Genomic DNA, 26692 nt, shown 5'->3' with positions numbered 1-26692 from the left:
GATTTTGGTCCGGTCCGTTCGTGTGAAGACCTGCGCCACCACCATCATGCCACCGGGCCACCCCATTTTGAAATGTGATCAGTTCGTAATAAAAAGAGATCTTCATGAGCAAAAAGTTTATTTTAAAGGTAGATTTTCATGACACTTTCGCAACAGACTTACATAAATGGCCATTAGAATAAATGTGTATAATTTGAACATGCGATGGCTTACCAACAGGACAAAAGTAAAGAGGGGAAGATCGGAACATGGCTTGGTTCTTAGGTCGCTTCCAAAGATAAAGAATATTTTCGGCAGGATTTTGGTAGCAAGACGTCTTTAATGTGACTAAGAAAGATTCTCAATGTTTGAAGTTACTAATAAATCTTTCAAAAACAAACAACAAAATATTTAGTTGCGGTCGAGCAAACTGTATGAACGAGATAAATGTGACTCATTTGTCACAGAAGAGCGGCAGATCTGTATCGTACCTTCAATTCTACACAACCAACGAACCAGTTCGCTTAATTTCTATCAACTTTAATGATTTCCCCAGGGAGTAAGGGTGGTCATATAGCAGAGACGACCAACGTAACTCAAATAACACATCCAGTTTGGGTTCAAATTTCGACTTAGATTTTGCTATACGCAGCAGGCTTGGCTTAATTCAAATCAGTTAATTGATCCACGCCTACATCAGTCGGTACAGAACCCCAAGTAAGATAGTAGGGAAGACTACTTCTGCAAATGTTGGTTGTTTCTTCGTGTGTTAATGATCCCAAACTGATAAGTGATGGCAAGATACGTCTCTTAGCAACACGTTCGCTAAGCAACGCCATTAGCAAAAACCATTAGCAAATTCACAGAAAAGGGAATTTTGCAACTCTTGTGCATGAACAATGCACAGTAAGCTGTGCTAAATATCAAACTAAAAATCATTGTTCCAACACGAAAACAAAAAAAACCCAGTAATGGAAAATATGTTAATTCACAGCAACTTTAAAATCCACTCTCCCCATTTATCTCCTCGCCCTACGCGTAACTTCCGAAATCAATCCCGTAATGTGGAGAAGTAAAACTGTTGCAATTTGTACTTTATGCACATGAATGACTGGAGTTATTTCCAGTAGCGGCAATCCGAATCATCGTAATGTTCCCCCAACATCAAGTGCATCGGACGAGTTCGTTGCCATGGTCAAACGGAACTCCAACAGTAATGTAACAACACAAAATCCCCACTACAATCCCACCGATGGGGGTCGAAAAATGAAGGAAAGTAATAATAATAACACATTTTGTAAAATTATTACCGCCCTGGGGAACCCCTTGACCATACCGTTTCCATTTACGTCCAGCATTATGCAACGATGCATGTGCCGAGCGCAACGAATCATCGTGTCGGCGCAACGCCGTTTATTAGAGTAAGCCTCACTTCCGTGACGCGCTTCCCGGACGGTGGCCGCCTGCCAAGAAGGCGTGTGTGTGAAGCAGCAGTCGAAAATGTGAAGAAAACTCTTTACAATGAGCTAATAATGTGCTCCCACTGATTTGGGTTCTTCAACTCGTTACCCGAGAACGCTCTTTCCCACCGCAGCTCCACAAGATGCACTTCAAATTACGGAGTGCATCGAGCAACAGTTTTCAAATGAAAAAAACCCCTCCGCCCACTGCGCTCGTGCGCTTTCCGCCCGCTCTTATTGTGCGTGCCGGGCGAGGCGGGTGAGTTATTTGGATGTAATTAAAAGTTTGAATTATTTGACAGGTTTATGGAACGTTGGCGCAGTTGTTATACATTGGCCACACTAATCACACTCGCAAGCGTTACGTTTTGGCTGCGGGAAAATTGGGCCAACAGTTTTTTTGGCGAAGGGGAAGCACTCGGACGCGTCGCTACAGAATGTGGTCACGCTGGAAATGAGCCACCGGTTTAGTGGTTTTTCGATAATTGAAATCAAGCTGTGTGCGGGAAGGGCGCGAGAATGACGGGAAAGCAAAGAAGGGCGTTTTTTTTTGTTTTGTTTGTTTAAAAACGAAGAAAAACTTGTTACCTCTATTAGGCAGGAGGGTTGGGGGGAACATTTCCATTCGATCCTTTTAAGCTTCTATTTGTTTTACTGATACGCTTGCCCGAGGGAAGGTGCTAAAACGTTCTTTCTTCCTGAGTGCTTCCTTTCAATCTAGCCACAACTTGACCGCTGCACAGCACACACAGTAATATATCTCAATTCGTCTGCCTCGTAACGTATACGTATACACAGATTGCACCGAATGATTAATTGCAATCGTTTTCGTAGTCCATTTATTATTGATGTTGCTTCAAATATTCATCGTACAGGCGCAACAGGTCCGGGCTTGTGCGTGGCCGCACCAATTCGAGCGCGTGCTCAAAGTGTATCCACTCGATTTGTTGCACATCGAACGAACTTTCCAACCCCTTCAGTGCCGCCTCCTGACATATGGCTTCGATTTCCGAACCGGAACAACCGGCCGTTCGTCGTACCAACTGCGCAATGTCCACGTTCGCTGCGGTTGGTATGCTTTTAAGCTTGATGCGGAATATTTCCTCCCTGGCAGCATCGTCCGGTAGCCGAACGTACACGATCCGATCCAAACGACCCGGGCGCATAAGTGCACGATCGATTAGATCCGGTCGATTGGTGGCGGCCACGATCCGTACATCTTTCAGCACACTCACGCCGTCCATTTCGGTAAGCAGCTGGGCCAGCACGCGTTCCTTCACCGAACTGCCCGATTCCGCCGACCGTTCACCTCCGATCGCATCGATTTCGTCAAAAAATATGATCGACGGTGCCACTTGTCTCGCGCGCCGGAATAAATCCCGTACTGCACGTTCCGATTCTCCGACCCACATGGAAAACAGTTCCGAACCCTTGATCGAGAGGAAGTTTAACCGGCTCTCGGTGGCGATCGCTTTCGCGATCATCGTTTTGGAGCATCCGGGCGGACCGAACATGAGCAAACCGCGCGGTGGCTTTATGCCGAGCCGTTCGAACACTTCCGGATGGTGTATGGGCCAGTCGATGATTTGGCGCAGTGTCAGCATCAGCTCGTCCTGTCCACCAATGTCGGCCCATCGAACATTTGGACATTCGATCATGATTTCACGCATGGCACTTGCCTTAACGTGCTGCAGGGCGGCCATCAGCGAACCACCATCGATCGGCTTGGAGGAGGATGCCGATTTCGCAACTAAATTTTCCAGATCGGCTCCAACGTAACCGTGCGTAATACGTGCCACTGCACGTACATCCTCGTCGGGTAATGTCTGTTCGTACCGGTTAAGTATTCGCTGAAGAATAGCTTCCCGTGCGATCGCATCCGGTACTGGTAGCTCGAACTCATAATCCATCCGTCCACCACGACGCAACAGTGGATTGACATTGTCCACATCATCCGTTGTCCCTATCACGACTGTACGGTTGCCACGCACATCACCGTGCAAACTGTCGAGCAGACTGAGAAAGTGCTGTGAAATACGCTTCACAATATCGGTGCTCGTGCTCTTGGGGCAGAGATTGTGCAGTTCTTCCACAATAACCAATGCCGGTTTCGGGTGAACTTCAAACACTTCCGCAAACTGGCGTGACACGTTTGCTTCCGATTCTCCGTAAAATTTGCTAAATACTTCCGAGCAGTTTAGCCTTACCACGTGACATTGGTAGTGTGTGGCCAGTGCATTCACTAGCATCGTTTTTCCCACACCCGAAACACCGGAAAGCAATATTCCGCGACTAACGGGGCCATTACTTCCAGCACTGCTGCACGGTTGTGTACTGCCGATTCCATACGCTACGTTCAGAAGATCTTTCAGTTCGGTTATGGTCGTGTCTAGACCGCCAATGTTGAGCAGGTTGTACATTCGTTGCTGATGGCCATGCTGTGCTGCTTTAGAGTCATCCAGTAGCGTGAATTTTGTGGTGTGTATAATGATAAACATACGATCACTCAAACTCATTTTGTTGAGCTGATCAACTAAATCGGTTCCATGCGTAACAGCGTGATCGATACGGAATCGAAATCGTTTGTTGCAAACGGTTAGCGTCAGGGGATTATTGCTCAAAATAACACATCCTAGCAGTTTGTGTTTCAGGGTGGTAAGCAGAAACTTCCCATTCTTCTCTAGAAGTTTAGCTTGCGAAGGATCTTCCAGTCGTAGAAATATTTCTTCTGCATCCTCAAGCCGGGTGCTGACAGGGGCTACACTAGCCACTAGTTCGCTTGCCAATACACCTTCGAATTCATCTGGAAAGTATAAATGAGAGGCTATTAGTGTTGAAAGTAACAAAACCAACTTGTCCTCTAAACTTACCCAATCCTTCAAGACACACCTTCGCTCCATGTCGATCCTCACACGGCCATAACGTTCGAACGATAGTTCCCACCGGGGTCCTGTTCACACTTTTAGCTAACGTTATCGTTACATAGTCTCCCATCATTAAACCCATCTTTCTTACCACACTATCGGGTACTAGTACTAGGCCGTATCTTTCGTTTTCCGAGCATAGTTTTACTTCTTCGTACGCGCCAAAATCGCTTATCTCAATCCTCCGACAGTGGTACGTTCCGGTCGCATCAACATATCCACCCAACCGGTTCACATTTGCGCAGTTTTCCGTTTGATGTTTGGCCAACTCGTTGGTTTGTAAATATGTTTGGCACTTTTCGCAGTTCCACCATTGCGGCCTTTCTTTCTTGCTTGCGGATTTCGGCGGCATTCTCACATCTGCACTGTCGACCGGCAAATGCACCCAGCAAAGAACGTGCGCATAGAGATGTAAACAAACAAACCACTATTTTGACATTCCGTTTGACGTTTAACGTAGTCGATTCAATTCGACCGTTGATGGAAAATGTTTATCTACTTTTCCTCTTTTTTCGCACAAAATACCTTAAATTAGAACGCATGCCGATGCAATAAAATAGTGAAAATGCGTGTTTTATTGACTTTACGAAACAACTCGATATCCGGTTCATGTCAAAACGAATAATTTAGGGAACATCATCAAGATAAGAAGCTAATTTTCACAACAAAAAAACACAAAACAAAATTAATCACGTCCGATGAAACGTCCTTACAGTTCTTTCTTCAGTTTTTTGCGCTCTTGACCGTAATATAATGCTTCCACCTTTTTGCTCACGCGCTTACATCCGTTGTTGGAATACAGACCGGTTTCATCGAACGTGATCGCCTCTTTGACAATAGCACTGTAAAGAAAAAAAGACAATTTTCCTCCCATTATCGATGCTACATCGTTATCATTCGCAATAATGCGCTTACCTTAGCATTTCATCGCTCATTTTCTCGTTGGTATACTTGCTATACTCGACTCTGATGCAGTTTTCCACATGTCTCAGTTCCAACGGTAAAAACGGCACGAAATGATCGATCACATGCGATTCGATGAGTTCACTTTTGTACAATCCGCCCACCAAATTGTACGAGGCTATCTCCAGCGTCGATTCGAAATCGTGTAGCTGCGTTTCCTCACGCCAACGGCCGCCATCTACCAGGTATTTTAGCCGGTTTGCTATCTCCGGTCCGGCCACGTTCGAGAGAAAGATGAATATAGACTGTCGGAAGTCCAACTGCTTCGTGTACGCATGATGATCCAACAGCCCAACAATCGCGTCGAACAGTCCGGACGGCATTTTTTCGACCTCGTCGAAAATAAACAACGATTGTGGACATTTGGCTATGGCCACCTTTATGTCCGTCAGTAATGTTTGCTAGAATGGTGCAAAAAAAAAAGGATGCGCCAGGTGGAACGATTCTGAGATTGTGGTTGCGACCGTTGTTGCTAACGAACCTTGTAACTTTCTACTTCGCTTTGCAGCGGAAAGTGTATCCTACCAAGATATTTATGGACGAAATTACTGTCTGCACCCTTTTTGTACAGTGCCCGGATGACATGTTCGGCAACAAAGTTTTTCCCCGTTCCTATTTAATATGAAGATCGAAACGTTGTCATGGCCTGTTAAAACCTCCTATGTCTCCAGCAAATACTTACCCGGTAAGCCATGCAAACTGGAAATAACGAAACACCAGATATAGATAATTATCAGATCGAAAGTATTCACCATACACTTACCTCATCACTAAAGGCTTGACGGACTTGTTAATGTTTTCAAAGTGTCCCCCGATGGCATTCAGAACGACTTGACCAGCAATGTGCTGTCCAAATAAGGATTTCTGCAAAGCATTTCGTAGTTCTTCGCAGGCGGCGTAAAAGTAAAGTTGACAAAAAAGAATATTATTGGTAAAGATCTGGGCTAAAACACAGCATGAACGTACCTGTAACGTCGGAATGAATGTGTACTTCATTGCAGCATTCCGCAAACGCACAGTATCCATTGGTTTTTACATACTTGTATGATGTTTTCATCACATTCTTCGCGCTGCCTATCGCATCCGACGCAGTATCTAACACTTTACTGATATCGAACCATGCTGTGCTGGGTTGAACAGCGAAATTCACCGCCAACATCCCGAATAGCACCACCTGTGCGTGGTAACGCTTCACTAGCCTCATGTTGAATGTTGATTCTCACAGTTCGTAATGTAAACAATCACGTCGGCCCTGATGACCAATCGACTACACTTCATACACGCACACGTTAACACTGGACACGCACTTCAAATCATTTGACATGTGCGGTACGTTGTAATCATTACGGCGAACTTCATCAATGCGACACTAAAACAAACAAAAAAAAAAACATTCCAATACATTACGCTTAGCATATTTCTTACACACAAATCATCCAGCACCGAGACGGATGCTTGTCGGGGTATTATGTTATGTGCGGAGCTATGAATTTTATTTGAAAAACGTTCTGCACAGAATTGACAATATGGCAACACAGCATCACTTGCAAGACGAGTACTTTAGGAGGATTTTTTCTTCGGAACCTTTACGTTCGCATTGTCCGTTTTGGGTTCACACTCGCACCAGGGGGTTTTCTGCTTGTCGCAGAACAGATCAACATTCAGCACCGTCACCGGAACGCCATCGATTGTCATCTCTCGGCGGCTGTGGATCGAATACTGCACCGTACCCAGACCCGTTTCCCGGTCACGCTTCCTCGTTACTTCGCGCTGATTAAAACATTTCGTCGTATCTCGCCGCCTGTGCACACGGTCGTGCACATGCAGGAATGTGTTGTTCGTGCCGGTCGTAATGTTTTTCGGCCGGGTCACCTCAAGACCGGCCTCCCGGATGCGCACATAAAACTCGTCATCCTCCAGACCCCAGCCCCAGTAACGGTTCGACATTCCGTTCAGCTGCTCGAAATGTTCCATGCGAAGCAACAGTATGCCACCGATAAATGCCGCATAATGGTACTTCGGGTGGAACTCGGGCCCGGAAATGTGTAGCGGTCCGTCGGCAGGAAACTCGTATCGCAGATTGTCATTCAGCGGAAGCAGATCGACATCGTGCATCGCAAAGTAGTCGTATTTGTCCCGAACCTGCAGGAAGCCAACATTTATCAACGATGCGCGATTGAATCGGAATCGATCGTTCTGGTTCACGACGAATATGTGAAACGGAACGCCCTGTTTGCTCAGGAACAGTGCTATGTGCGGGGCGAACTGTAGCAGCTCATCGAACCGGTCTCGAAAGGGCACTACTATGGCAAGCCTTTTTTGATCCGTATTCTCGAACCGGAAGCTCTTGTGGAACCGCTCGTGCTGCAGATCACGATCCAGTTGTTCTTCGCACTTGCAAGTATCTGTGAATAGGGGAAAAACCCCAATCGTTAGCATACAACTCCGGAGCGACTTAACAATGTCTTGGCTTACCCAATGCACTTGGCAAACCGCTGATTAGCAGTAGAATGAAACACGTCGCTATCACACATATTCCGACGTAGCGTAACAAGACTGAACGCATGTGGTTTACCATCGCTGACCATTGTACGCGCACCGGTTGTTGTTCGTTGCTGTACCCGTCTTTCCGAAACGCGACAATTAGATCGAGCTAGTGGTCATACTGACGAACGCATTTTAGAACGTAGTTCTATAATTAGATTTAATTAAATTCTACTCAGCCACGCACTGTGTCTCTGCATTGTTTTCCGAGAGAAACCGCTTTGTTGTGATTGTCTATTCAACTGTCAAAACGTAATATACCCAGTCAACCAAATAGCGACCGCCCACCCAGTCAGACAGCGAGCTCTGAATTTACCCAGTCGAGCAGTTTTCTTCGTCAAGCTGTATCATTTGCTCCACAGTTAAATTACCCTTAAATCCCCCTAATCTATCGGACAAATTACAGTAAAAAGTGGTAATTTACACATTCTACAAGTTTTAATCATGTTGTATCATCCAACCTGCCTTAATTCGTTCATTTACCCATAAATCAACCTTAATTTACTGTATTTAAGAGTTACCAAATAAAATAACGAAATAAAACAAATAAAAAAACGAAAATTTGCTTGAACGGATATAACCTAACGAAGAAAACTGCTCGAATGTGTGAAATAAAGCTGCTTCACTGGGTGTGTGCAGGGAATTTCATTCGAATTTTCCAGCTGGGGACATTTTTGCTTTGACAGCTGGGTGACAGCAACGAAAAAAAACCTGCCTAATGACAACAAACGGCCACCAATCATTTTCTACCACGACCGCAGCTGTTTCGCGCTGCACAATCGTCTTGTGGAATAAATAAGATAACGATTGATAGTGTTCAGCCCGAAAACGATAGGGCCCTCCCGTGTGTAAAGGATGTTGGGTTTCTTCATTTACACACTCATCGCCACATCCTGGACCGTTGAGGGACACGACTTGAAGGGTTTCGATGATTCGGTCCTGTTCAACCTTGTGTGGCATAATAGCCAGGACCTAGTCGTATGTAAACACAACTGCAAACACTGGCCACTGGTAACTGGTGATGTTTCTTTCCGCAGGTTGTAACTCCAGGTTCGGAACAATTTTACGTAACGTCCGCAAACAAAGAGAAGTATTTGTGCGTAATCCCGCCGATCACGTCGAAAGAAACTGGCGGCGATGTGGAGTACAATGGGCCCAGCCCGTTGGAGCTGCTCGAGCCACTGTTCGTTTCGACGACATGTTCGTATCGCATCGAAAGCTACTGGTCGTACGAAGTGTGTCATGGGAGCTACATCAAGCAGTACCACGAAGAGCGTCACGAGAAGACGAGCAAGCTGCAGGAATATTTCCTCGGTCGATGGGACCAGCAAAAGACGGATGCGTTGAAGGCCAAGTATGCGCAAGCAGAGGCCGATAAAGAGCAGATGAAGTATAAGAAGATCGAGGGCTTTAATCTACCGTATCTTGAGCTGGAGATGGATTCCGGTACGATTTGCGACCTAAACGGTGAGCCACGTGTTACGAAGGTTCTGTACGTATGTTACCGGTTCGGCAAGAATGAGGTTTACTCGCTAAAGGAAACGTCCACCTGTAACTACGAGGTGATCATACTGACGGCAGCCCTTTGCACACACCCAAAGTACAAACCGCAGGACACGGAGGAGAACAAAATCAGCTGCAGCCCGTTCGGTGAATCACCGCGTAAACCGAAAGCCATACTGCAGCAGGAAGTGGACAAGTTGCGCCAAAAGTATCAGCAACTTTCGGTATGTCGCAGGGTTTCGGGATGGACGGCTCGTCATATCACACGTGTTTGTTTTTGTTTTGTGCACATAATCGCTTGCTTTCGATTCGTTTTCATCCCTCCATTCATTCCCGCTATTTGCGCACCTTCTTTATCGCTTGCGTTTATCTTTTGTACGTATTTCTTTCGTTTTTTCCCCTCTTTCGTCCTATTTTTTCCCCCTTTAGGTCACTATAAGCGATGTATTAGGATATGAAATGCCTGAAATGAGCGAGGTTGGTTCTGTTTTTGATTGTGTTTTGCAACGCCACCAGTAGAGACAAGCTGTGCGGTTCGCACGAATTGGTTTAATGCATGCTTTATGCAGTGAGCAGTTCGGGACTTACTTTACTGGGTCCTGCTTTGTTTCATATGCCCAATTTTGTAACGCTGTATTGTACCCAAACCAGGATGGTTCGATGCGTGGTGATCCAATGCGTAAAGATACGACGTTCAATTTCGACTGGAAAGCAATGGATGACGAGACGGGAGACAGTGAAGGTGAAACACCAGTTTCATCGATGACCAGACGACCGAAGAAGTCCAAGGAACTGACCTCGCTATTGGAATTCCTCGATGGAGCATACTGTTTACCGGGAGTGAGTGGCTAACAGTGACATGGTGGTGAATGAGCAGGCTCTAATGAACTTTTACCATTGCTTTCTCCAGGGATCCGGTTGGTGGAAGTTTGAGCTGTGCTTCGGTAAACACATACGCCAGTACCACAAAGACACCTCCATCTATCTGGGTTACTTCAATGTCGAAAAGCACCGGGAATGGTTGGAAAAGAATCCTACCGCACGGTACAAGCGCAAGCTCGAGAACCAAATCAGTCACTTCTACGCCGGCGGTGACTTTTGTGACAAAACGAACCAACCCCGGCATGTGGAGGTTAAGCTGAAGTGTACGGAGCAGGCCGGTGGTACGGATGCGATCGCACTGTACCTGCTCGAGCCGCGTCCCTGCGAGTACGTGCTGAATGTGGAGTCATCCAAGATTTGTGATATTTTACCGCTCGCTTCAGATGATATGCTGCTGCCGGCAAATCTGCGGCAACTCGAGGAGGAAACACAGCTCGTACTGGACAGTGCAACTAATGTAAATAATTGATTTAATCACACCTAAACAGTAAACAATGCTGTATTAGTTACTGTACTCTACGATCGGTGTCTTCGTTTCGGTGCTTATTTTAACCGAAAGCTGCGTAAACAGTTGATCCCACGTCCACGGTTCGTCCGGCTCTTCGATGTCCTCTTCGCTTTCGAGACACTCGGTCAGAATGGAGATGTCGATTTCGTCCAGATTGCCGAGCGCCGAAGCTTTTCCACTGGTGAATATATCCGAGCTAAGGTTCTTGTACGTTGTTACACTACAGGGAGAGGACCAAATGGCAATTTGGCGCGGATTATCACACAGCGAGGATGTCCTTCGTCGACGATACTTACGTTGGTAGGTTGGGACTTTCATTGTATAGCAAACTTTCGTGAATATCGTCCGCATCCGGCAGGACGGGAATGTCATCGACGGGGTTATAATCAACCGTAGTGCTGGTATCGTCCATCGAAACTATATTACTATTGCTGAACCGTTCCCTAGAAAGAAAGCACGTTTGCAATTCCACCCAAAAACCACAATTCACTTCCAACAATCGACTACTCACATCTCTAAAATGTTGGAGAACTTGCGCGCATTTCTATCAACAGGCAACACAGCAGCATCGAGTGAGAGAGAAAACAAGCAACGCGAACGTTGCGCATTAAATACTAATCGGTCACGGTTCGCTGCAGCGTTTGATCAATAATCTACATTAACTGTACAACTTACTTGCCGTGGCCGGAGCTGGTGCCGCTCGTTAGCGTTGACAATGAACGACCGATGGATGTTTCCTCCAGCCAGCTGTCCGTTTTTACCTTCGCCGGAGTACCTGCGGCCGTGGTGGATGGGGAACCTTTTTCCTGCATGTTTGATTGTATGTTTTTCCTGTGTCTTCACCCCCTATGGCCAACACACACACGGCTCATTAATTACTATCACCAGTGATGCGGTTGGCTTTCAAAAAACCTCGTGGCGGGGGGGTTTAATTTATTATTTATGTACACACGATTTGGTGCGAAGATACGGTGACGGTGACGATGAACGATGTTTTGTTTACGTCGCCAAGGAAACTGCTCGAAAACGGTGAGCACTGTGAAAAAACTGCTCGCACCATGCGACGTCATGTGGACAAAAGGATGGTTAAAATAATTTCGAATTTCAAAAAAAAAAACTGTTTGCAGCCTGATTATCTGTAACTACTTAGTTTTATTAAGTCTTCCATCTAATCACATTCACCTATTTGTCTACCGTTGTTCGATTCCGGAGCACCGGCAAAGAAGAAATCAACCTAACGGGCAGCAAACATGCGGCTGATGCCCTTTCACCCGTTTGCTACGCAATTTGAACTATAAAACCGCTTGCCTATGTTCATGTCGTGGACGCGCTACGCGCCACAAAGCATTTATGCGTACGTTTAAAAGTGTGAAACCAAATTTTGCTTAAATACATGGTTGAGTACATTTTCACACGATCCTGGATGAAGGGATCAAAAGTTTATACGTTTTCTGAGCGCTCTGCTTCTCTTGTCCTTCTGTTTCTTTGTTTTCTAAGTTACGCAACGTGTGATGTAAACAGTAAATAAATATTAACAAGCTATTAGAATATTTTCTTTAAAAAAGTAAGGAACTAGGCACGAAACAACCACATACACACGATAAAAGGTGCGAGATTTCGTACGGAAAAATGGGTACCATCGTTGCGCAATTGACCGTCTTTACACTGGACAAGCAGCTATTTTCATCTTTTTTAGGACCTAAAACGAAAGAAATTGAAAAGAAGTGTTTTAATTACCAGTGATAATATCAAAGTAGTATGCTAAATACGGTTAAACGTCTCTAAACATGCATTAAATAGGTTTAGGTGCGAAACCAAAGAATGTAAGCGAACAGAATCAACTTGTTCAGCATATACACACTAATGTCTAATAGAATTGCGCCTTTTTTGCTACTAATAGCCACTAATAGAGAACCAATTTGTCAACAGAGCGAGCTACATACATAGAATTGGCTACTAACTATGTTTTGCACGTCCATCTGCAGCCAACGTACTTACGCGAATGAGAATGCGTGCGTCTCAACCGAGCATACTGGTCTAGCGTAAATCTAAGCGCTCGCGTCAATCTCAAAACGCTCATCTACACTACGTACTCGCGATCGCTTATGACCTTAATGCCGTGCTCTGTGAAAACAAATTTGATCATATCGTCGTAACTACGCGATGGGCTGATCCGACCGGTCGAAGCATTCGCCGACGGACCGACCGTGCTTGTGCCCAAAGTAGCTCCTAGCTTGCTAGTAGTGGTGGTGGTTGCTTTGGTCAGAGCCATCGCACCACGCTTCGTACTACTGCGCTCGGTTGCTATGGTATCGGAGGTGCTGTTAGTGGTCGTGCGTTTGGTCGATGATGTGCTGGTATTGTCGTTGTTGGTGCTGTTTTTAGCGATTGTGCTTGGTTGGGTGGTTTGTTGCGGGTGGTCCACGGACACCCGTCGGGGACTTCCCTTACCCGCCGCACTTTCACCCACCTTCTTGCCCGCACTGCAATCGCTCTCATCCAGCGTGATGTGCTGGTGCTGGGCGGGTTTCGTTGTCCCATCGGGTGACGTTACCAGTGGTGGTGTCGGTGATGGGGCTGCCGTTGTTATGATCTGGACGGCACTGCCCGGTCGGCCAAGAAACGTTGCACCGCGGCCGGTAGTGGGTTTAGAATCGTTGGCGCAACAAAACACCTTGTTCAGTGTGGTCGGTGCACCGACCGGTATAGGCGGTATGGGAAAATCCGTCTCATCCATTGCCTCACAGGACGAACCGAGCTTGTTGCGCTGGTTTTGATGCTCGATGTACAGATCCGGATCGTTGACGGGTGAGATGGGCGAAATGCTCATCGCCTCCGTTGCACTGCCCGGTGTTAAAATGTACTTACTGCTTAGCCGCGTTCCAGGCCGAAATTTTCCAGCACAGACATGTGGGAAAGCGAATTTCGTTAGCGACAAAGGAAGGTGAAGCAATCAAATGGCAGTTAGTTTTGCGCGGTGCACGCACGCAAGCACGAACTGCCCCTTTCACTGTATGGAACACGCGGGAATGGTTATTGTTTTGAGCGTATCTCGTATGCCAATTCAATTCGATTCGAGTCAATCACGCGAATGTTAGGAATTGTTAAATCCAGTTTCCACCTTTGTTCATACTTACGTATCGTTGTTTGTTCCGAACAGCCCAAACTTGCGTATGTACTCGGTTACATGATCGTCCAGCAGGTACTTCACCGATAGACCCCGGCTCAATAACCTTCGTATCAGCGTTGAGCTCACGTCGTTCGTTACCCAGTTCGTAACGATCGTTATGTTGCGCTGGCAAAATAGGACGACTTTCAGAAAATTCCTTCAATCAAACGCTATTCTTTTTACTTACTCGATACCGACTTAGCAAATCGGAATTAAAGATAAACTGCTCTGGGTTGGATCCAGCTCGGGAAATTACCACAACGCCATGATATCCAAGAATCGCCTCCAAATCCTCATCTTTCCACAATCCCGGAGTTGCGAACGATTCGAGCAAATCGGCACCACACAGTAGCTTCAATTGCACCTGGCCGCCCGTTCGCTTGATGCCTTCCGGTATCCACGCGGGAATGTGCTGGTTGTTGATGGTCCCATTAGTATCTTTTAAGTACGAATTTATGTAGTTCTGTAACGTAGTAAATAAATAGATCAGTTGACTGTTGACATGTGAGTCATTGCAGCAACTCCACCTGATGGTACTGCAACACTTGACGAGTTCGTGTCCACTCTTCCTGTTGCGTTTCCCAATCGGACAGATGGATCCAGTCCGACGACTTCAGTCCAATCTTAATCATTGCACAACGGTGTGTAGCAGACACGAGTCCTTTCTTTGCGTATGAGTCATGCACCGGCGATACTATCCCACCGACAACCTGTCCCTGTCCCATCTGCTGGATGTGATCGCGTGCAATTTCTGTACAAATAACCAACGAAACAGTAGATTAATTGCGCTGTTATCCCTTACAGTACGGCTGGGCTAAATCTTCCCAAAACTTACCAAACATCCGAAAGTGCATTGGTGTTGGCGGACTGAACGAACCGCACGCTATCAACATTATTTTTGTCGACGATGTCATTCTCATTTGTTTTGATTGTTAGGTAGGATATACGCTGACCAAAAAAAAGGGGTCCGGAGAAAACAACTCCGGATGTAAAGAATATGCCACACGGTACAAATACACTTTTCTTTTACACACTGGCGACACTTGCTAATTATGCGTGCCCTCCCCCCTAAGGCAGGTAGATTGGATGTTAATGATGCACAGAAATGTTGTTTATTCGATAAGAAGGAAGTTTCCGGAGTGTTGGATGTGAACTTTTTGGCAACCAAGCGAATGTTGTTGTTTTTGTTACATCAATACAGGGCTCGTCGATAGCTGGGGAATGTTTTTGTTGATTGCCCTTCTGATTAATCTGTTTTAAATTGTAAACACCTGTTGGAGGATATAAGCATAATCTTAATAAGCCCTTCTACGAATGGAATGAATCCAAAATTTCGATTATTCATTAATTGAAAAGGGATCAGGTATCTTTTACATACGATTCCAGCCCTGCAATGGTACAACTTCTATTTGACACATTCTAATGTGTATATCTTACGGTTGAATACTTCGTGCTTGCACGAAGCTGTCCTTTCGTAGTTGTTTTTAAGTCATTTGAAAAAATAGTTGTAAGGTCAGTGGCTCTCAAAGTAGAATATGCGGATATTTTACTATCTACAACAATGTTGCTTTCTAGTATTTAAATGTTTGAGGTTATTGGTTTGAAAATTTTTCACCTCAAACATGTTTTAGAAAATCAAAATATGTTTTTTTCATTAACGTACTCAGTCTGCTTAATCTGATAAGTTTACAACAATTGCTCCACAATTTTTCGGTTCTCTTTAGTAATCGAGTTATCATCGATATAAAAGTCCCCAGGCATAAGGTAAAAAAAAAATCTTAAAAAGGGAAATAAACTGTTTAACCTTGATTATTCAGTAACTTAACCCTTTCTTACCGATTTTCTCATTCCAGGCCAAAAGTGTAAGTTCGCACCGGACTGAAGCCCCAAAGACAACGGAAAAGCGATCTACCGATTATTGCCTTTTGGCGTTGACTTCCGTGGGTTAAAAGTATCCTCCTCTCGCTACATTCCTCTCTCTTCCTCATTCAGTGTTAACCGGAAGCCGCAGTATTCTTACGTTTGGCCGCTATTTCCGATTTAATTTCAGATTAAACTTCTCCACGAAAGCGAACAAAAACACAAACACACACACGCACACAACTCTTTGCGTCCTCCATCATCAGCTGCTTCCGCACCACGGCACACAATAGACGCTCATCGTTAGAATTCATTGCTGGTACTTAGGCAAACATGTTTGATGCTCTTACTAATGCTCGTCAGCGAAGCATGGCAAAAGTTTTCCCGGCCCAGCCAAAAAACCGCTTCCCTGCCGCGGAAACATACCACGCAGCGAACCACGAACGCGCATCATCTTTTGATAGGGAAAACATCTTCCCCAAAACGAAGTCGCTTTATCTCGCACCACAAGGTACCAGCGACGTGCGGCAGGCGGTGTGGAATTTGGCGTAAAACATTGATTGATCACATCTTTCCGGGGTTTCCCGTTTACGGAAAAACATTGCCCCCCCAAAAACTTTGCAACGAATAAGGGATGTTTTCTGGGATGCAAGGATATGCGTATCCCTTTTTGCTTGACTCCAAGCGCCCGCCCGATATGAGGACGTGACGATTGGCACGAAGAAAAGTATCGGATGTTCCACGCTCCTTCCCTGATTTGTGCGTTTGTGCATAAACACGGACGGACGAAACCGTTTACGGAGCTTTAACTCATCATCCGCATAATAATGGGTTCGGTGAGAATGTACGTGGAATGGGTTGGAGGTTGGATACTGGTTGTGCCGCGGAAGGAAACTCATCCATTTTGATACCATTTTCCCGTACTCCTGCCGACCCGTAACGACACCGAATCGGACAGGTTCAATCATATGAACCATTGGCGGAAATGGCGTGATTAATTCTCTATCGATTTATACCGCACTTAGGGTAGGGAGGATGAAGACAATTTCATGTAAAACGCTTCTCACATTTCTTCACTTCTTACATACCGCATCTTGTACTTAGCGTGGATCTTGGAGGATCATTCAAAACGTTTTCTATTCGTTGATGAATTTGAGCTGTTCGATACCACTGATGGAAATGCCAGGGTGTAACCTATGTTTTTTAGTTTTTTCTTTAAGTTCATTAAATATAACATGTTTTATGCTGAGGTTCTCAAAGGATAATTATCGCTGAGACCAGCGCTAGTTAATGTCAATATACTGGATATATTAATCAACTAAGGTGTTAAGAATTGCTTAGTTCTATGTACATGAGGGCCAATTAGAATTCAATGAGATACCACGATCTTTTTCATTTGATTTAAATTTTACCAAGAGAAAGATTTTATGATAGTAAAATGTAACGTATTTTTGTAAAATTTGAAATTTCATAATCAAAACGTTTAATTCAATATACTATATTACACCAACTGTCAAAATGTTCTCGTAACTCGAGTGTTGCGTAAATTGGGAAATGTATACAATTAACTGTTTCAAAAGAAATTCAAATAATTCCAAGAAATATCGACCTCACTGATATAAACTTAACTTTAGCTTTTATTTTAGTGTATAATGTATTCTGGCAGACAACCGCATCAGGAGGTCTTTGTCTGACATTTGTTGCTTTCTTGGTCTTTTGATTACCAGATCTTTTTAGAATTTGACACCAATCCTGATCTATACAACAACCACTATATCGCTCCAGACATTGACTAATAGAGCAAATTTGGTAAAAGGTTTTTTTTATTAACAGATTACAATATTGAGTTACTTCTTGCGACTTAAAGGATGTTCCACATAAAATAGCATCATGGTTGAAGCGTTGTAGAAAATTAACCAATGGACCGAACGTTTCCAAATTTTCAGGCAATAAAATATTTCCTTTTGGCTTGTAGCAAGCGAAATATTATAAAATCATGATTTTATGTAACATTTTCTTCATCTCTGGTCAATATTTAACATTCTTGAGATATTTACGTAGTTCCTGCTTCGTAATAATCAATGTGTCATAGTACCGATGCATTTAGACAGTTCAAGTCCAGGGGTATGAAACGGGGCATTTTGGCTTCGTGTCACTCTAGGTAAAAAAATTACCAAAAATAGTAAAAAATGACAACACATAACTAGTAGATCAGTAGATCCGATCATAACATCAGTAGATCAGAGGATCGAAGATCTACAGAGGAAGTAGACGCATCTGTAGACACCTCTAGAGGTAGATCTCCTCGGTTACAGTCCCGGTAGTAACGAACTACTTTCTTTGAGTACATGAGCAGATTGCTTGTTAAATCGTGCATTTTTCTTTGTAAACTTTGAAAGATTCTGCCTCTTAAATCCTTTGCACATCAAATTTATGCTTGGCGGTAAAGAATAGTAGCCCCGGATCCATTGAGATGAGACACTGAGGCTTCGCCAACCACCGGACGAAGAGAAGATTCTCCACGTGTTTGCAACTCTTTCGGCGACGCTGTTTTTAAAGGAACTCCACCTTTATACACCAATATACTCTAAACTACCTCTACTGAAAATTTCAAAACAAGGTACCCAAATGGGCAATTTTCTAGAGCGTTTCCACCATGATGCATTTGATGTGGTGTACCCTTCATTTATCAAACATACAGTTAAATAACATTCAAAACCTAATAACGCTTTTATAGTGTACTAAGACTACAAACACTTGAGTACGTTGAAGAGTTCTCAAAACCCCGTACAACACCATCGTACACATGATCGTGCACAGTAACTGAACATTCTCCTCCATCGCTATGTGATCCTCCTTCCTTGGGAGTTTGGGATGTTTTTTCCCTGCCGTGGGAAATAATCAACCATATATATATACATATATATATAGGTATTTACTACATCCGATCGCGCATTCACTCCGATCGAACGCGATCGCGATCTCGTGGGGCGTTAGCGCACATGGGCACGAAAAAGATGAAGCCAAACACACACGGACACCACCCGTGTCCGTGGGGGGGGTGCAGACCCCTTTTCTTGTGCCCCGGGTGCGTGTGTTGGTGTTGGGTGGCGTTGTACGATCATTTCGCAGCATGCGATCTTTACCCCATGGAACCCCCCTATCTCTCTCTTTATCCATCCACAGTTTGCAGTTCGATCGTTATTCGGGGAGGAGATTCTTATGAGGGGCGCTTGATGGAAATGGAAAAGGAGCGAACAACAACACACACTCTGTTCGCTTCTTCCATATTCCTGCCATCTTTCTGCACGACCGTGGTGCGTGCTGCGAGCTGGTGGGAGTAATTAGCATAAATATTAAATGATTTGAGCAGGGGGATTGGCTGCTACAGGAATCTCGAGTATCTTCATCTGCAGGGAAATGATTATTTGCTTCTCTTGTATTCTGTTGGCGTTTTTGTTTGCATGCAAAGCGTTATTTGTTCCTCTCTTTCTTTCTGACGTTTTTTTTTTTAAATGGGAAAAATACCCAAACGAAAAACTCCATGGTTCATCACCAATCGTGGGGCCCATTCGGGGGAAAATCCGGATAGGGCTAAAAAAAATATCCGACCCGGAAGTTGCTGATACAAGCTGGCCAGTTTTGTGAAGGACTGTTTTTGTCCGCCTTTGTTCATTGCTGTTCACAGCGTGAAGGGTCCAAGACGAGGATACGACTAGGCCCACAGGGTGGTACCGCACGAAACGGTATGGAAATTGAGCATTACATTTCATATTGTGTCACGGGGGTGTGTACGGTGCATCGGCAAAGAAGCAGTAAGTTGGAAAGCCAAGACTAGGACTAGGAAATAATGAAGGATGAAGGGACACAATTGTTTAAATTATGGGGATTTTTATCCCTGCCCCTAAGGGGGGGGCAAAAACTTTCCTGCGCGACCGAGCCGGACCGAGCGGGGATTAGTAATTTTTCCCTCACTTTCCAACGATATCGCTTTTGTTTCACACCGAAATGGTGAAAAATTCTACCGAAAGTGGCGGGAGAAGAATGGGGAAAAAAAAATCGCAACAGGGATAACATTAATTTATTCCATTTATTTTATCCGGTATTTACATAAGTATTACATTGAATTTATTTTTCTTGAAGCACTGTTGTTGTTCGTGTTCCTTTTGTATCACTTTGGTGTGGGGAGAGTTTTTGTTTGATTTCTTAGGAAAGATTCCCCACAAATACTTGCTGGCTGTGTTGCCTAATAACAACAAGCGAATGAAGGTCCATTTTTTATTAACCTTTTTGCCTTTTGTCCTTTTTTTCTTCTTTTTTTTTGTTAAAGATGGAGAACTTTTCCATGCTTGGAGGGCTGTGTACTTTATATTGAAACAAGGATTTATTGAAGTACGACGACGGAGCAAAAAAAAAAACCAGACACGGGGTGTTTTTGTTCGGTTCTGTTGGAACATGCACCCGGTTGGAATTGGTGGTATTGGTGGGTGGGAGATTGCTTCATTGGAGTTTTAATTAAGAATACGGATTTGCAGACAAACGGAAGTCTATTCTTTTATTGGGATTATGTTATAATTAATATGTTTTCCTAAAGAATTCTATAGAATATCTATATTTTCTTTAACTTATTTTAAATGTAAAATTACTAGAGGCGGTCTTCTATCATTCGCTGTTTGCCACACAGTTTAATTTATAACACAAATTCTACAAGACAAATTGCTTCATAACTGACTAATTCAATTTGTTTGGCGCGCGGGTGTGTGTGAGAATCTTTCTAATTTGGCGCCTAAATGTCGAGACTCGCATGAACACATCATTCGAAAGTGTTTTGATAAATCTTGACAATTCATTTGTCTGCCGAACGAGCGAATGAGTAACATTTAAAAAAAACGTCGAAATGAAGTATGATTATTTGTGACACAAACGGTCTCAAATACGCTTGACATATTAGTGACGAATCTCCGTCCGTCTTTCTTAGTAGACATAACCCAAATAAACAAAATGATCAGATGTGGTTTCTAAGGCATTTCAAAATAAATAATAACAAACACAGTCAAACAAAAGCAAGACGATCGTCACGGGTCTTTTTTATTTTGCTTTGGTGCGGATGCTCGTTCCCCTGTTTGGGATATTAAAATTGGAATTGTTTTTAAATCAGATTACCCAAACCAATCATCGATAAATTCAATTAAAGTTGATGAGAACTTTTGTTATAAAACGTAATTCAATAGTGAAACAAGTGATCGTAACATTCAAACCACCTGCTGGGTGGTGTGAAAACAAACTCCAAGCGCCGCGATCATTGTCCAGCGCTAATCGCTATGATCTCATAATGGTTTGTTTTGGGCTTTGGATGTTGTTTTTTTTTTGTTCTTGCTGCCATTTGGTTGCTTTGTAGAAACAATGACATTTATCACACATTCCCATAGTGTTCTTTACAACCGTGTATCGGTACCCGAACAGTACCAGAAAATAAGGACTTCTAATAACGAGCGATCGTAAAATATTTTAATTTTCTACGAGTTTGAGAAATAAAAGCAGCTCTAAGTTGATTGGTTCTTGCGCACCAAAAGGTGAAAAACAGGCCCCTCCAAATAAAATACCCGATCGTATCAGAACAATATAAAGAAAAAAACCCATAATACAACCCGCGTGTGTAAGAAAGACATTCGAAAGACGAACCCATGACGTGATTCTGATTTATTAAATGGCTGATTTACAATCGTTCATCAAACGCTCGGACACTGGTGCCGGACAATCAGCCGGGGGTTTTGTTCGGTTCGGGACGGCATCGGGTAGGAACTCCGCACATCTGACAAACCCCTCGGTGACGGGTCGGATTAATCCCTTATCTTCCTCCCCAAGGCTTCCTCCCACCCCACCGGGCGGGTTTAAACGGGTGACAGTGACGGGAACAAATGGCCAATGTGTGCCAAACGGGAGAGATTCGTGGTTTGATGGGATGATTATGGGCGAGAAAGATTGTGATATGTTGATCCCCACGATTGAATCCCCGTTCTGTTCCGCTTATCGCACCATCCATCCCCGAATTCTGTTTCTCTCTTGTTTGTCTGTGTTCCACCAGCGAGTGGAAAGGAATTTTGGGCCACTCATTACACCGTAATGGAAAGCGGCACCAAGCGTATGCTGTGCAATTGTGAAACAATTTACCCACACCACACCCCACAACATCTTCTCCGACCCCGGGGTGGCGGTTATGATGAGCGGACGGTTTGGGGTGATGATCATTATGGCCTTTTTATTTATCTTACTGTGCGCCATCGCATTGTTCGCTTGTTTTGATCAAAATTAAAATTAAAATGAAAACGATGAGCAGTACACGCGCTTTAAAACAAAAGAAAAAAAAAACCACCCCCAAACAAAATTCCCCAAAAGCAACTCGGACCATCCAACACCGCTGTCCGGTCGCTACTGGCAACAGTGGGCAACACGCGGCAGGGGCCAATATGATGTCAAAAAGTGTAATCACAAATTGTGCAGCAATTATTCTAGTTCAACCCTGTAACGAGCGGCACAAATTATGGGACATTTGTTTTTGACTATGAAGGACACGGTTTTTTTTTATTCTGTCGCTGTTCTTTGAGCGAGGGGGGTTTTTAGTGCTTGGAATGCAATTCACAGTGGGGTTTGGTGGATGAACAGGGAGGCTGAGGAGAAAGAGTTGAAGAATTTTGAACACATTAGCAGGCGGTGAATTATGAAGCAAAAAGGAAAGGTGCACAGTTGGTTGTTGCCGGCGTAATAAAAGATTTTTCGGTGCACATGAGCCGATTTGTGCAATAAATTTTTGCTGTTAAATCAAGAAGAATTTACATTGACAAAATATATGTATAGGTGGGGTTGGTTTGCGTAATCAAATTGCTTGATAAAAGTTATATCAAAAATAACTGTCTGGTAATATTATCGAGGTAATATACAAGCTAAATAATATAAAGTAATATTCGTGTTTGTATTAAATGTAAAAATACCACGAAGCACTAACTAAACTTAAGAATTGTTGAAAAAATATAAAAAAGTCTTCGTTGATTAATTGATTGATTCAAAGTTCGGGAAAAATCGAGTCAAAAATGTAAGCATCCAAAAATTAAATCGTTATCACTATGAGCAGGTTCTGCTACGATTACTATTACTATTAGTAACGAACTATTAGTTGAAATGATGGAGCTTTTAGATTTGAACATTTAAATTTATTACTTAATGTTGAACATCTGTGGGTATAACCCCATTTTTGGACCCAACTTTTGTTTTGAGAAGACCATTTCGAATTTTCCCAAAATTGAACGTAGAATTGTAGAAAAGCATCATGGGGTGGAGTTTACTCTTTTGGGGTTTAACTTAAGGTGTATTGGTCGGTGTATTACTGTGTAATTTTACCATTTATATTGAGACCTTTAAGATTTAAAGTTTTTATCGAAGATATATCTTATGTGAGAAAATATTTTCATTGAATTAAATTTAAAATGAGAGGAATTGTGTATCAAAATAATGCACCCCAATAATAAACCCAAAAAAACAAAAAAATAGCTACTTTACATAAATGTTACTTGTTTTCTTTATCATCTGGAGCACCTTCAGTAGAAGCTGTAATTTATGTGCTATTAAATCGAAGATCATTCATTCACTCACTGTGAACGCTCTTCGGTGAACTAATTATGCCACAGCCGCTCGGGAACAAGTTGCCTTTTTGTTTGTCCCGTACTCTACCGTGCGCTTCATCCCTTTTTTTGCCAGAGTAGGAATTTATTTTTATTACACACGCAAACGGCACACATCCGGGGTTGGGACATAAAACAATATTAAATCTAATTTATAATTCATCAAACCAAACGAGATGAAATGACAAAAACGCGCCAAGATTCGGGGAGAAATAAATTTTAAAAACACACTCACACGCCTCATGCAGCGTTTCACGGGCAGCGTCCGTTCATAAAACCATAACAGAATTCAATAAATCACTATCATTGTGTGAACGGGGTGAAGTGTCGTCGTCATCTACCAACAGGGAAGGAATGTTACAGGCCCGAAAAGTGTCTCGTAATGAGCGCACCGCAGCACACTACTAATGTGTGTATGTGTGCGTATTGTTTAATAAAGTGTTCCACCAGCTCGAACTGTGCAGCTGGTTGAGCGTTATTTTTGTTCCGATTTTTCTATGCCAAACAACGAAAAAATGATACCCACAATCAAAAGCGATTAAAGCAATTTCAGTTTTATTACTACTGTCCGCCCCGGTGGGGGTTTTCCGTCCTCCAAACCTCCCTTTTTGAGCAGCGGAGGTGAAGAAGAGCGAGTTAAAGTTAAAGAGGGGAGTGGGGGTAGGTAAAGGAGGAAAAATGTCGCCATGAAACATAATCCCTAATCCGTCCGATTTGTCCCGGATAAGGGGGTGGCCAAGAAAGGAAGGACAGGGGAATTTGTGGGGGTAATGGGGGACAAAAAAAAACAGGCAAAAGGAAGTGTGGATTGGAACGCGTTAAATCACTTTTGCGCTATAATTTCCTTTCCACCCATTACGACGTTCGAACACAAAATTAACCCGCCCGACCGGACCGTCAAAAATTGAAAGAATGCAACATTTTAGACCTGTGGCTTTGGTTCTGTTTTTTTAGTTTGGTCTACCTCTCTCTCTATTTCCCCTTGTTTCGAAAGACAAAAAGCAATTGAACGGTGTGTGAAAATCATTTCGCAATTCATTGTTACCAACTTTGTCGTGAACTGAAAAGGTGTGTTAAAATAAATAGGAGGACAACAACACGTAAATCCCGGCACCTACAACCTCCTTGCTTGCTTGCTTGCATGGAGATAAAATTAAAATATCACAATTGAGTGACGGGCCCCACCCGGCCTCGAGCCACCGAGGAAAGGAAAACTCAACCCACACCCACATGCAGAAAGGAGGAGAACTTCAAAATTCGATTCGATTCGATTAAAGTTCTGCTCCCGCGCCATTTTTCATCCCTTTCACAGGAATTAAGGGATGGATGGTGTTTTGGGGTGGGGAAATGGCCACCCTTTGGACTTAGAAGCTTTTCCTTTCGGTGTATGATTTACGAAGCACAGCAAATGGCTGTATGTGTGTGTGTGTGTTTTCTGTGCCGTATGGTTACATTCGAGATAATGATATCACAGCCTGGAGTTAGTGGATGAACATTAACAGAAAAAAAATAAGCCGAAAGTGAGACAGTTATCGAACCCGATGGTAAGAAAAAGATGAAACACGACGAAATCTAAAAGTCACAACTGTGTGCATCCCCCCACCGCGACTCCGGGAAAAACAACCACCCACCCCCCCCGGGGTTGAAGTTGTAATTCATCTCCCCTTGCTGTGGAAGGGAAAACGGGAACCAACAACACACAGACAACATGTTCACGCACACACATACGCAGGTCGGTATTTCCCGGGACGGTGCGCGGCGAACCAACCGTAAGCGTCCGCGCGCTCAAAGGTCCACCTTTTTCTTATTAATAATATTATCAAAATGACTCCACCTTTCTGTCATAATAATAAATTGGTTTATGACGTTTGCGAAAGGGGGGAGGTAGAACAGCGCTGTAACGCAGCTTTTTTGCAGGCGCGAACGGGACGGCACGTGTTTCAACGCAACGACCACGACCCACTCGGTGTTCAACCACTTGCGGACCGGTTTACATATATGTTGGCTCGCCCTATGTACAGCTACCCCCGCGCGCGCGTTGTCTGCGTTGGTGTTGGTCTGGCGGGGTTTGGTAAATAGTGCGGCAAGTAATACGCGCCTCGGTAAACACACAAATTTATGCTTATGCTTTATGAAAGATAGCCCCTGTGGGTGCGAAAGTGCAGAAGCGAGCAGGAGGGGGTGTTTTTTTTTTCTAGCATGGAAAATGTGTGTGACAGTGTGACCAGACACCAGCCCATAGGAATATGAGCGGTGAAGACGAAAACAAACACTTTGACAGCTCTGTTAGCGATAAATATTCGGGAAATCGCATTTATACATACCGCATATTATTGCTACTATATACTATTGGGTGTGTGCGTAGGTTCGGCGATTTTGGTTGTAAGCTTTTCTTTATCAGTGGAGTACAATTTTTCGTCCTCAGTTATGCTGCCGTAAGAAGAAATATCTTTATTCGCCTTGTGCTTATTAAAAACAAGCCACGATAAGGGCGAAAATACGATAAGATACTGCTTATTTTCTTGATCTAAATTTAACAATAAAAATGAATGTTCTTCTTCATAACATTGCAGAACAGCGATTTATTACACGAGTACCACCACTTACAGAAATTTGTGACGTATTTTTGATACATTTATCGCAACGGTCGGAAAAATGAAACTCCCGCTTATGTACAACCCCCAGCATCTAATTTTCCCCTGTCGCATCGGCTCTGCCGTGCATGTATGGGTGTTCATCGATTGCATTCGTCGTTTCCTGCGTTCAGCGCAGTTGTGGAGGGGATGAAAAACCATCGACGAAACGTCCGCTTGCTCGATTATTATGCTGCACGCACGGTAACCATGGTGCCTGGTGGTGGGGATGAGTGCGTGCGGTGTACGGTGTACGCAGCATATGCACAAAAACCCATCCACCGTGCTGTCAGTGTGTGCGTACCATCGGTGCCGGCGGTGTGAGCGAGCAACCATGGCAACCCATCTCACTCATCCTGTGCCTGTCTCGTGTATACACACAACTCATCTTCCGTACAGCGGGCTTGGCAAACACGGCTCACCTCACTGCGAGTGGTTTAGTAATGAAAAATCCGCGAAACAGTACGCAGGCGGCCACTCTCGCTCGATTCCATTGCGTTGTTTTCTCGTCCTCGCCGTCGTCGTGGAACGGTCCGCTGCGGTCCGGTGTAGAAGTGTTTTTTCCCGTGCGCTGAGTGCATTTTCCAACGT

The 26692-nt window shown here is 43.9% G+C and overlaps 6 protein-coding genes across 6 annotated transcripts; 1 reads left to right on the top strand and 5 right to left on the bottom strand.

Annotated features, from left to right (window-relative positions):
* Positions 1 to 2281: 2281 nt before the first annotated feature.
* LOC128714359 (ribosome biogenesis protein SPATA5) lies at positions 2282 to 4715 on the bottom strand. Its single transcript, XM_053809232.1, has 2 exons — positions 4310 to 4715; positions 2282 to 4242 (listed from the first exon to the last, which is right to left on the bottom strand). Exons 1-2 carry the CDS (start codon positions 4713 to 4715, stop codon positions 2282 to 2284), a joined length of 2367 nt encoding a protein of 788 aa, XP_053665207.1.
* A 357-nt stretch (positions 4716 to 5072) lies between these two features.
* Positions 5073 to 6530, bottom strand: LOC128712067 (torsin-like protein). The gene is made up of 6 exons (XM_053806962.1): positions 6293 to 6530; positions 6090 to 6210; positions 6009 to 6025; positions 5808 to 5938; positions 5279 to 5727; positions 5073 to 5205 (listed from the first exon to the last, which is right to left on the bottom strand). Exons 1-6 carry the CDS (start codon positions 6528 to 6530, stop codon positions 5073 to 5075), a joined length of 1089 nt encoding a protein of 362 aa, XP_053662937.1.
* A 356-nt stretch (positions 6531 to 6886) lies between these two features.
* LOC128711228 (beta-1,4-galactosyltransferase 7) lies at positions 6887 to 7904 on the bottom strand. Its single transcript, XM_053806095.1, has 2 exons — positions 7802 to 7904; positions 6887 to 7731 (listed from the first exon to the last, which is right to left on the bottom strand). Exons 1-2 carry the CDS (start codon positions 7902 to 7904, stop codon positions 6887 to 6889), a joined length of 948 nt encoding a protein of 315 aa, XP_053662070.1.
* Positions 7905 to 8725: 821 nt separating this feature from the next.
* Positions 8726 to 10724, top strand: LOC128713529 (endoplasmic reticulum lectin 1). Its single transcript, XM_053808389.1, has 5 exons — positions 8726 to 8848; positions 8908 to 9597; positions 9803 to 9850; positions 10025 to 10213; positions 10284 to 10724. Exons 1-5 carry the CDS (start codon positions 8726 to 8728, stop codon positions 10722 to 10724), a joined length of 1491 nt encoding a protein of 496 aa, XP_053664364.1.
* Positions 10725 to 10757: 33 nt separating this feature from the next.
* Positions 10758 to 11575, bottom strand: LOC128714914 (intraflagellar transport protein 43 homolog). Its single transcript, XM_053809795.1, has 4 exons — positions 11439 to 11575; positions 11275 to 11307; positions 11060 to 11206; positions 10758 to 10983 (listed from the first exon to the last, which is right to left on the bottom strand). The coding sequence occupies exons 1-4, from the start codon at positions 11573 to 11575 to the stop codon at positions 10758 to 10760; spliced, it is 543 nt and encodes a 180-aa protein (XP_053665770.1).
* Positions 11576 to 12843: 1268 nt separating this feature from the next.
* LOC128711994 (uncharacterized) lies at positions 12844 to 14852 on the bottom strand. The gene is made up of 5 exons (XM_053806887.1): positions 14768 to 14852; positions 14460 to 14683; positions 14120 to 14395; positions 13901 to 14058; positions 12844 to 13630 (listed from the first exon to the last, which is right to left on the bottom strand). Exons 1-5 carry the CDS (start codon positions 14850 to 14852, stop codon positions 12844 to 12846), a joined length of 1530 nt encoding a protein of 509 aa, XP_053662862.1.
* Positions 14853 to 26692: the final 11840 nt, after the last annotated feature.

Source organism: Anopheles marshallii, chromosome 3 (assembly GCF_943734725.1).
Source record: "Anopheles marshallii chromosome 3, idAnoMarsDA_429_01, whole genome shotgun sequence".
Lineage (NCBI taxonomy): Eukaryota > Metazoa > Arthropoda > Insecta > Diptera > Culicidae > Anopheles > Anopheles marshallii.
The sequence above is the reverse complement of the archived record's forward strand: the minus strand, read 5'-3'. Positions and strand labels throughout refer to the sequence as shown.

Coding starts and splice junctions, on each gene's coding strand:
- LOC128714359 (XM_053809232.1), bottom strand. CDS start 4,715: ATGCCGCCGAAATCCGCAAGCAAGAAAGAAAGGCCGCAATGGTGGAAC. Junction 4,243..4,309: donor GGTGTGTCTTGAAGGATTGG/GTAAGTTTAGAG, acceptor TATACTTTCCAG/ATGAATTCGAAGGTGTATTG.
- LOC128712067 (XM_053806962.1), bottom strand. CDS start 6,530: ATGAGGCTAGTGAAGCGTTACCACGCACAGGTGGTGCTATTCGGGATG. Junction 5,728..5,807: donor GCGAAGTAGAAAGTTACAAG/GTTCGTTAGCAA, acceptor GCACCATTCTAG/CAAACATTACTGACGGACAT. Junction 5,206..5,278: donor ATGAGCGATGAAATGCTAAG/GTAAGCGCATTA, acceptor TTTTCTTTACAG/TGCTATTGTCAAAGAGGCGA.
- LOC128711228 (XM_053806095.1), bottom strand. CDS start 7,904: ATGGTAAACCACATGCGTTCAGTCTTGTTACGCTACGTCGGAATATGT. Junction 7,732..7,801: donor CGGTTTGCCAAGTGCATTGG/GTAAGCCAAGAC, acceptor CCCTATTCACAG/ATACTTGCAAGTGCGAAGAA.
- LOC128713529 (XM_053808389.1), top strand. CDS start 8,726: ATGTTGGGTTTCTTCATTTACACACTCATCGCCACATCCTGGACCGTT. Junction 8,849..8,907: donor ATAATAGCCAGGACCTAGTC/GTATGTAAACAC, acceptor TTCTTTCCGCAG/GTTGTAACTCCAGGTTCGGA. Junction 9,598..9,802: donor AAAAGTATCAGCAACTTTCG/GTATGTCGCAGG, acceptor TTCCCCCTTTAG/GTCACTATAAGCGATGTATT.
- LOC128714914 (XM_053809795.1), bottom strand. CDS start 11,575: ATGCAGGAAAAAGGTTCCCCATCCACCACGGCCGCAGGTACTCCGGCG. Junction 11,308..11,438: donor ACCAGCTCCGGCCACGGCAA/GTAAGTTGTACA, acceptor GCCTGTTGATAG/AAATGCGCGCAAGTTCTCCA. Junction 10,984..11,059: donor GAAAGTCCCAACCTACCAAC/GTAAGTATCGTC, acceptor CTCTCCCTGTAG/TGTAACAACGTACAAGAACC.
- LOC128711994 (XM_053806887.1), bottom strand. CDS start 14,852: ATGAGAATGACATCGTCGACAAAAATAATGTTGATAGCGTGCGGTTCG. Junction 14,396..14,459: donor AAGTGTTGCAGTACCATCAG/GTGGAGTTGCTG, acceptor ACTACGTTACAG/AACTACATAAATTCGTACTT. Junction 14,059..14,119: donor ATTTGCTAAGTCGGTATCGA/GTAAGTAAAAAG, acceptor CTATTTTGCCAG/CGCAACATAACGATCGTTAC.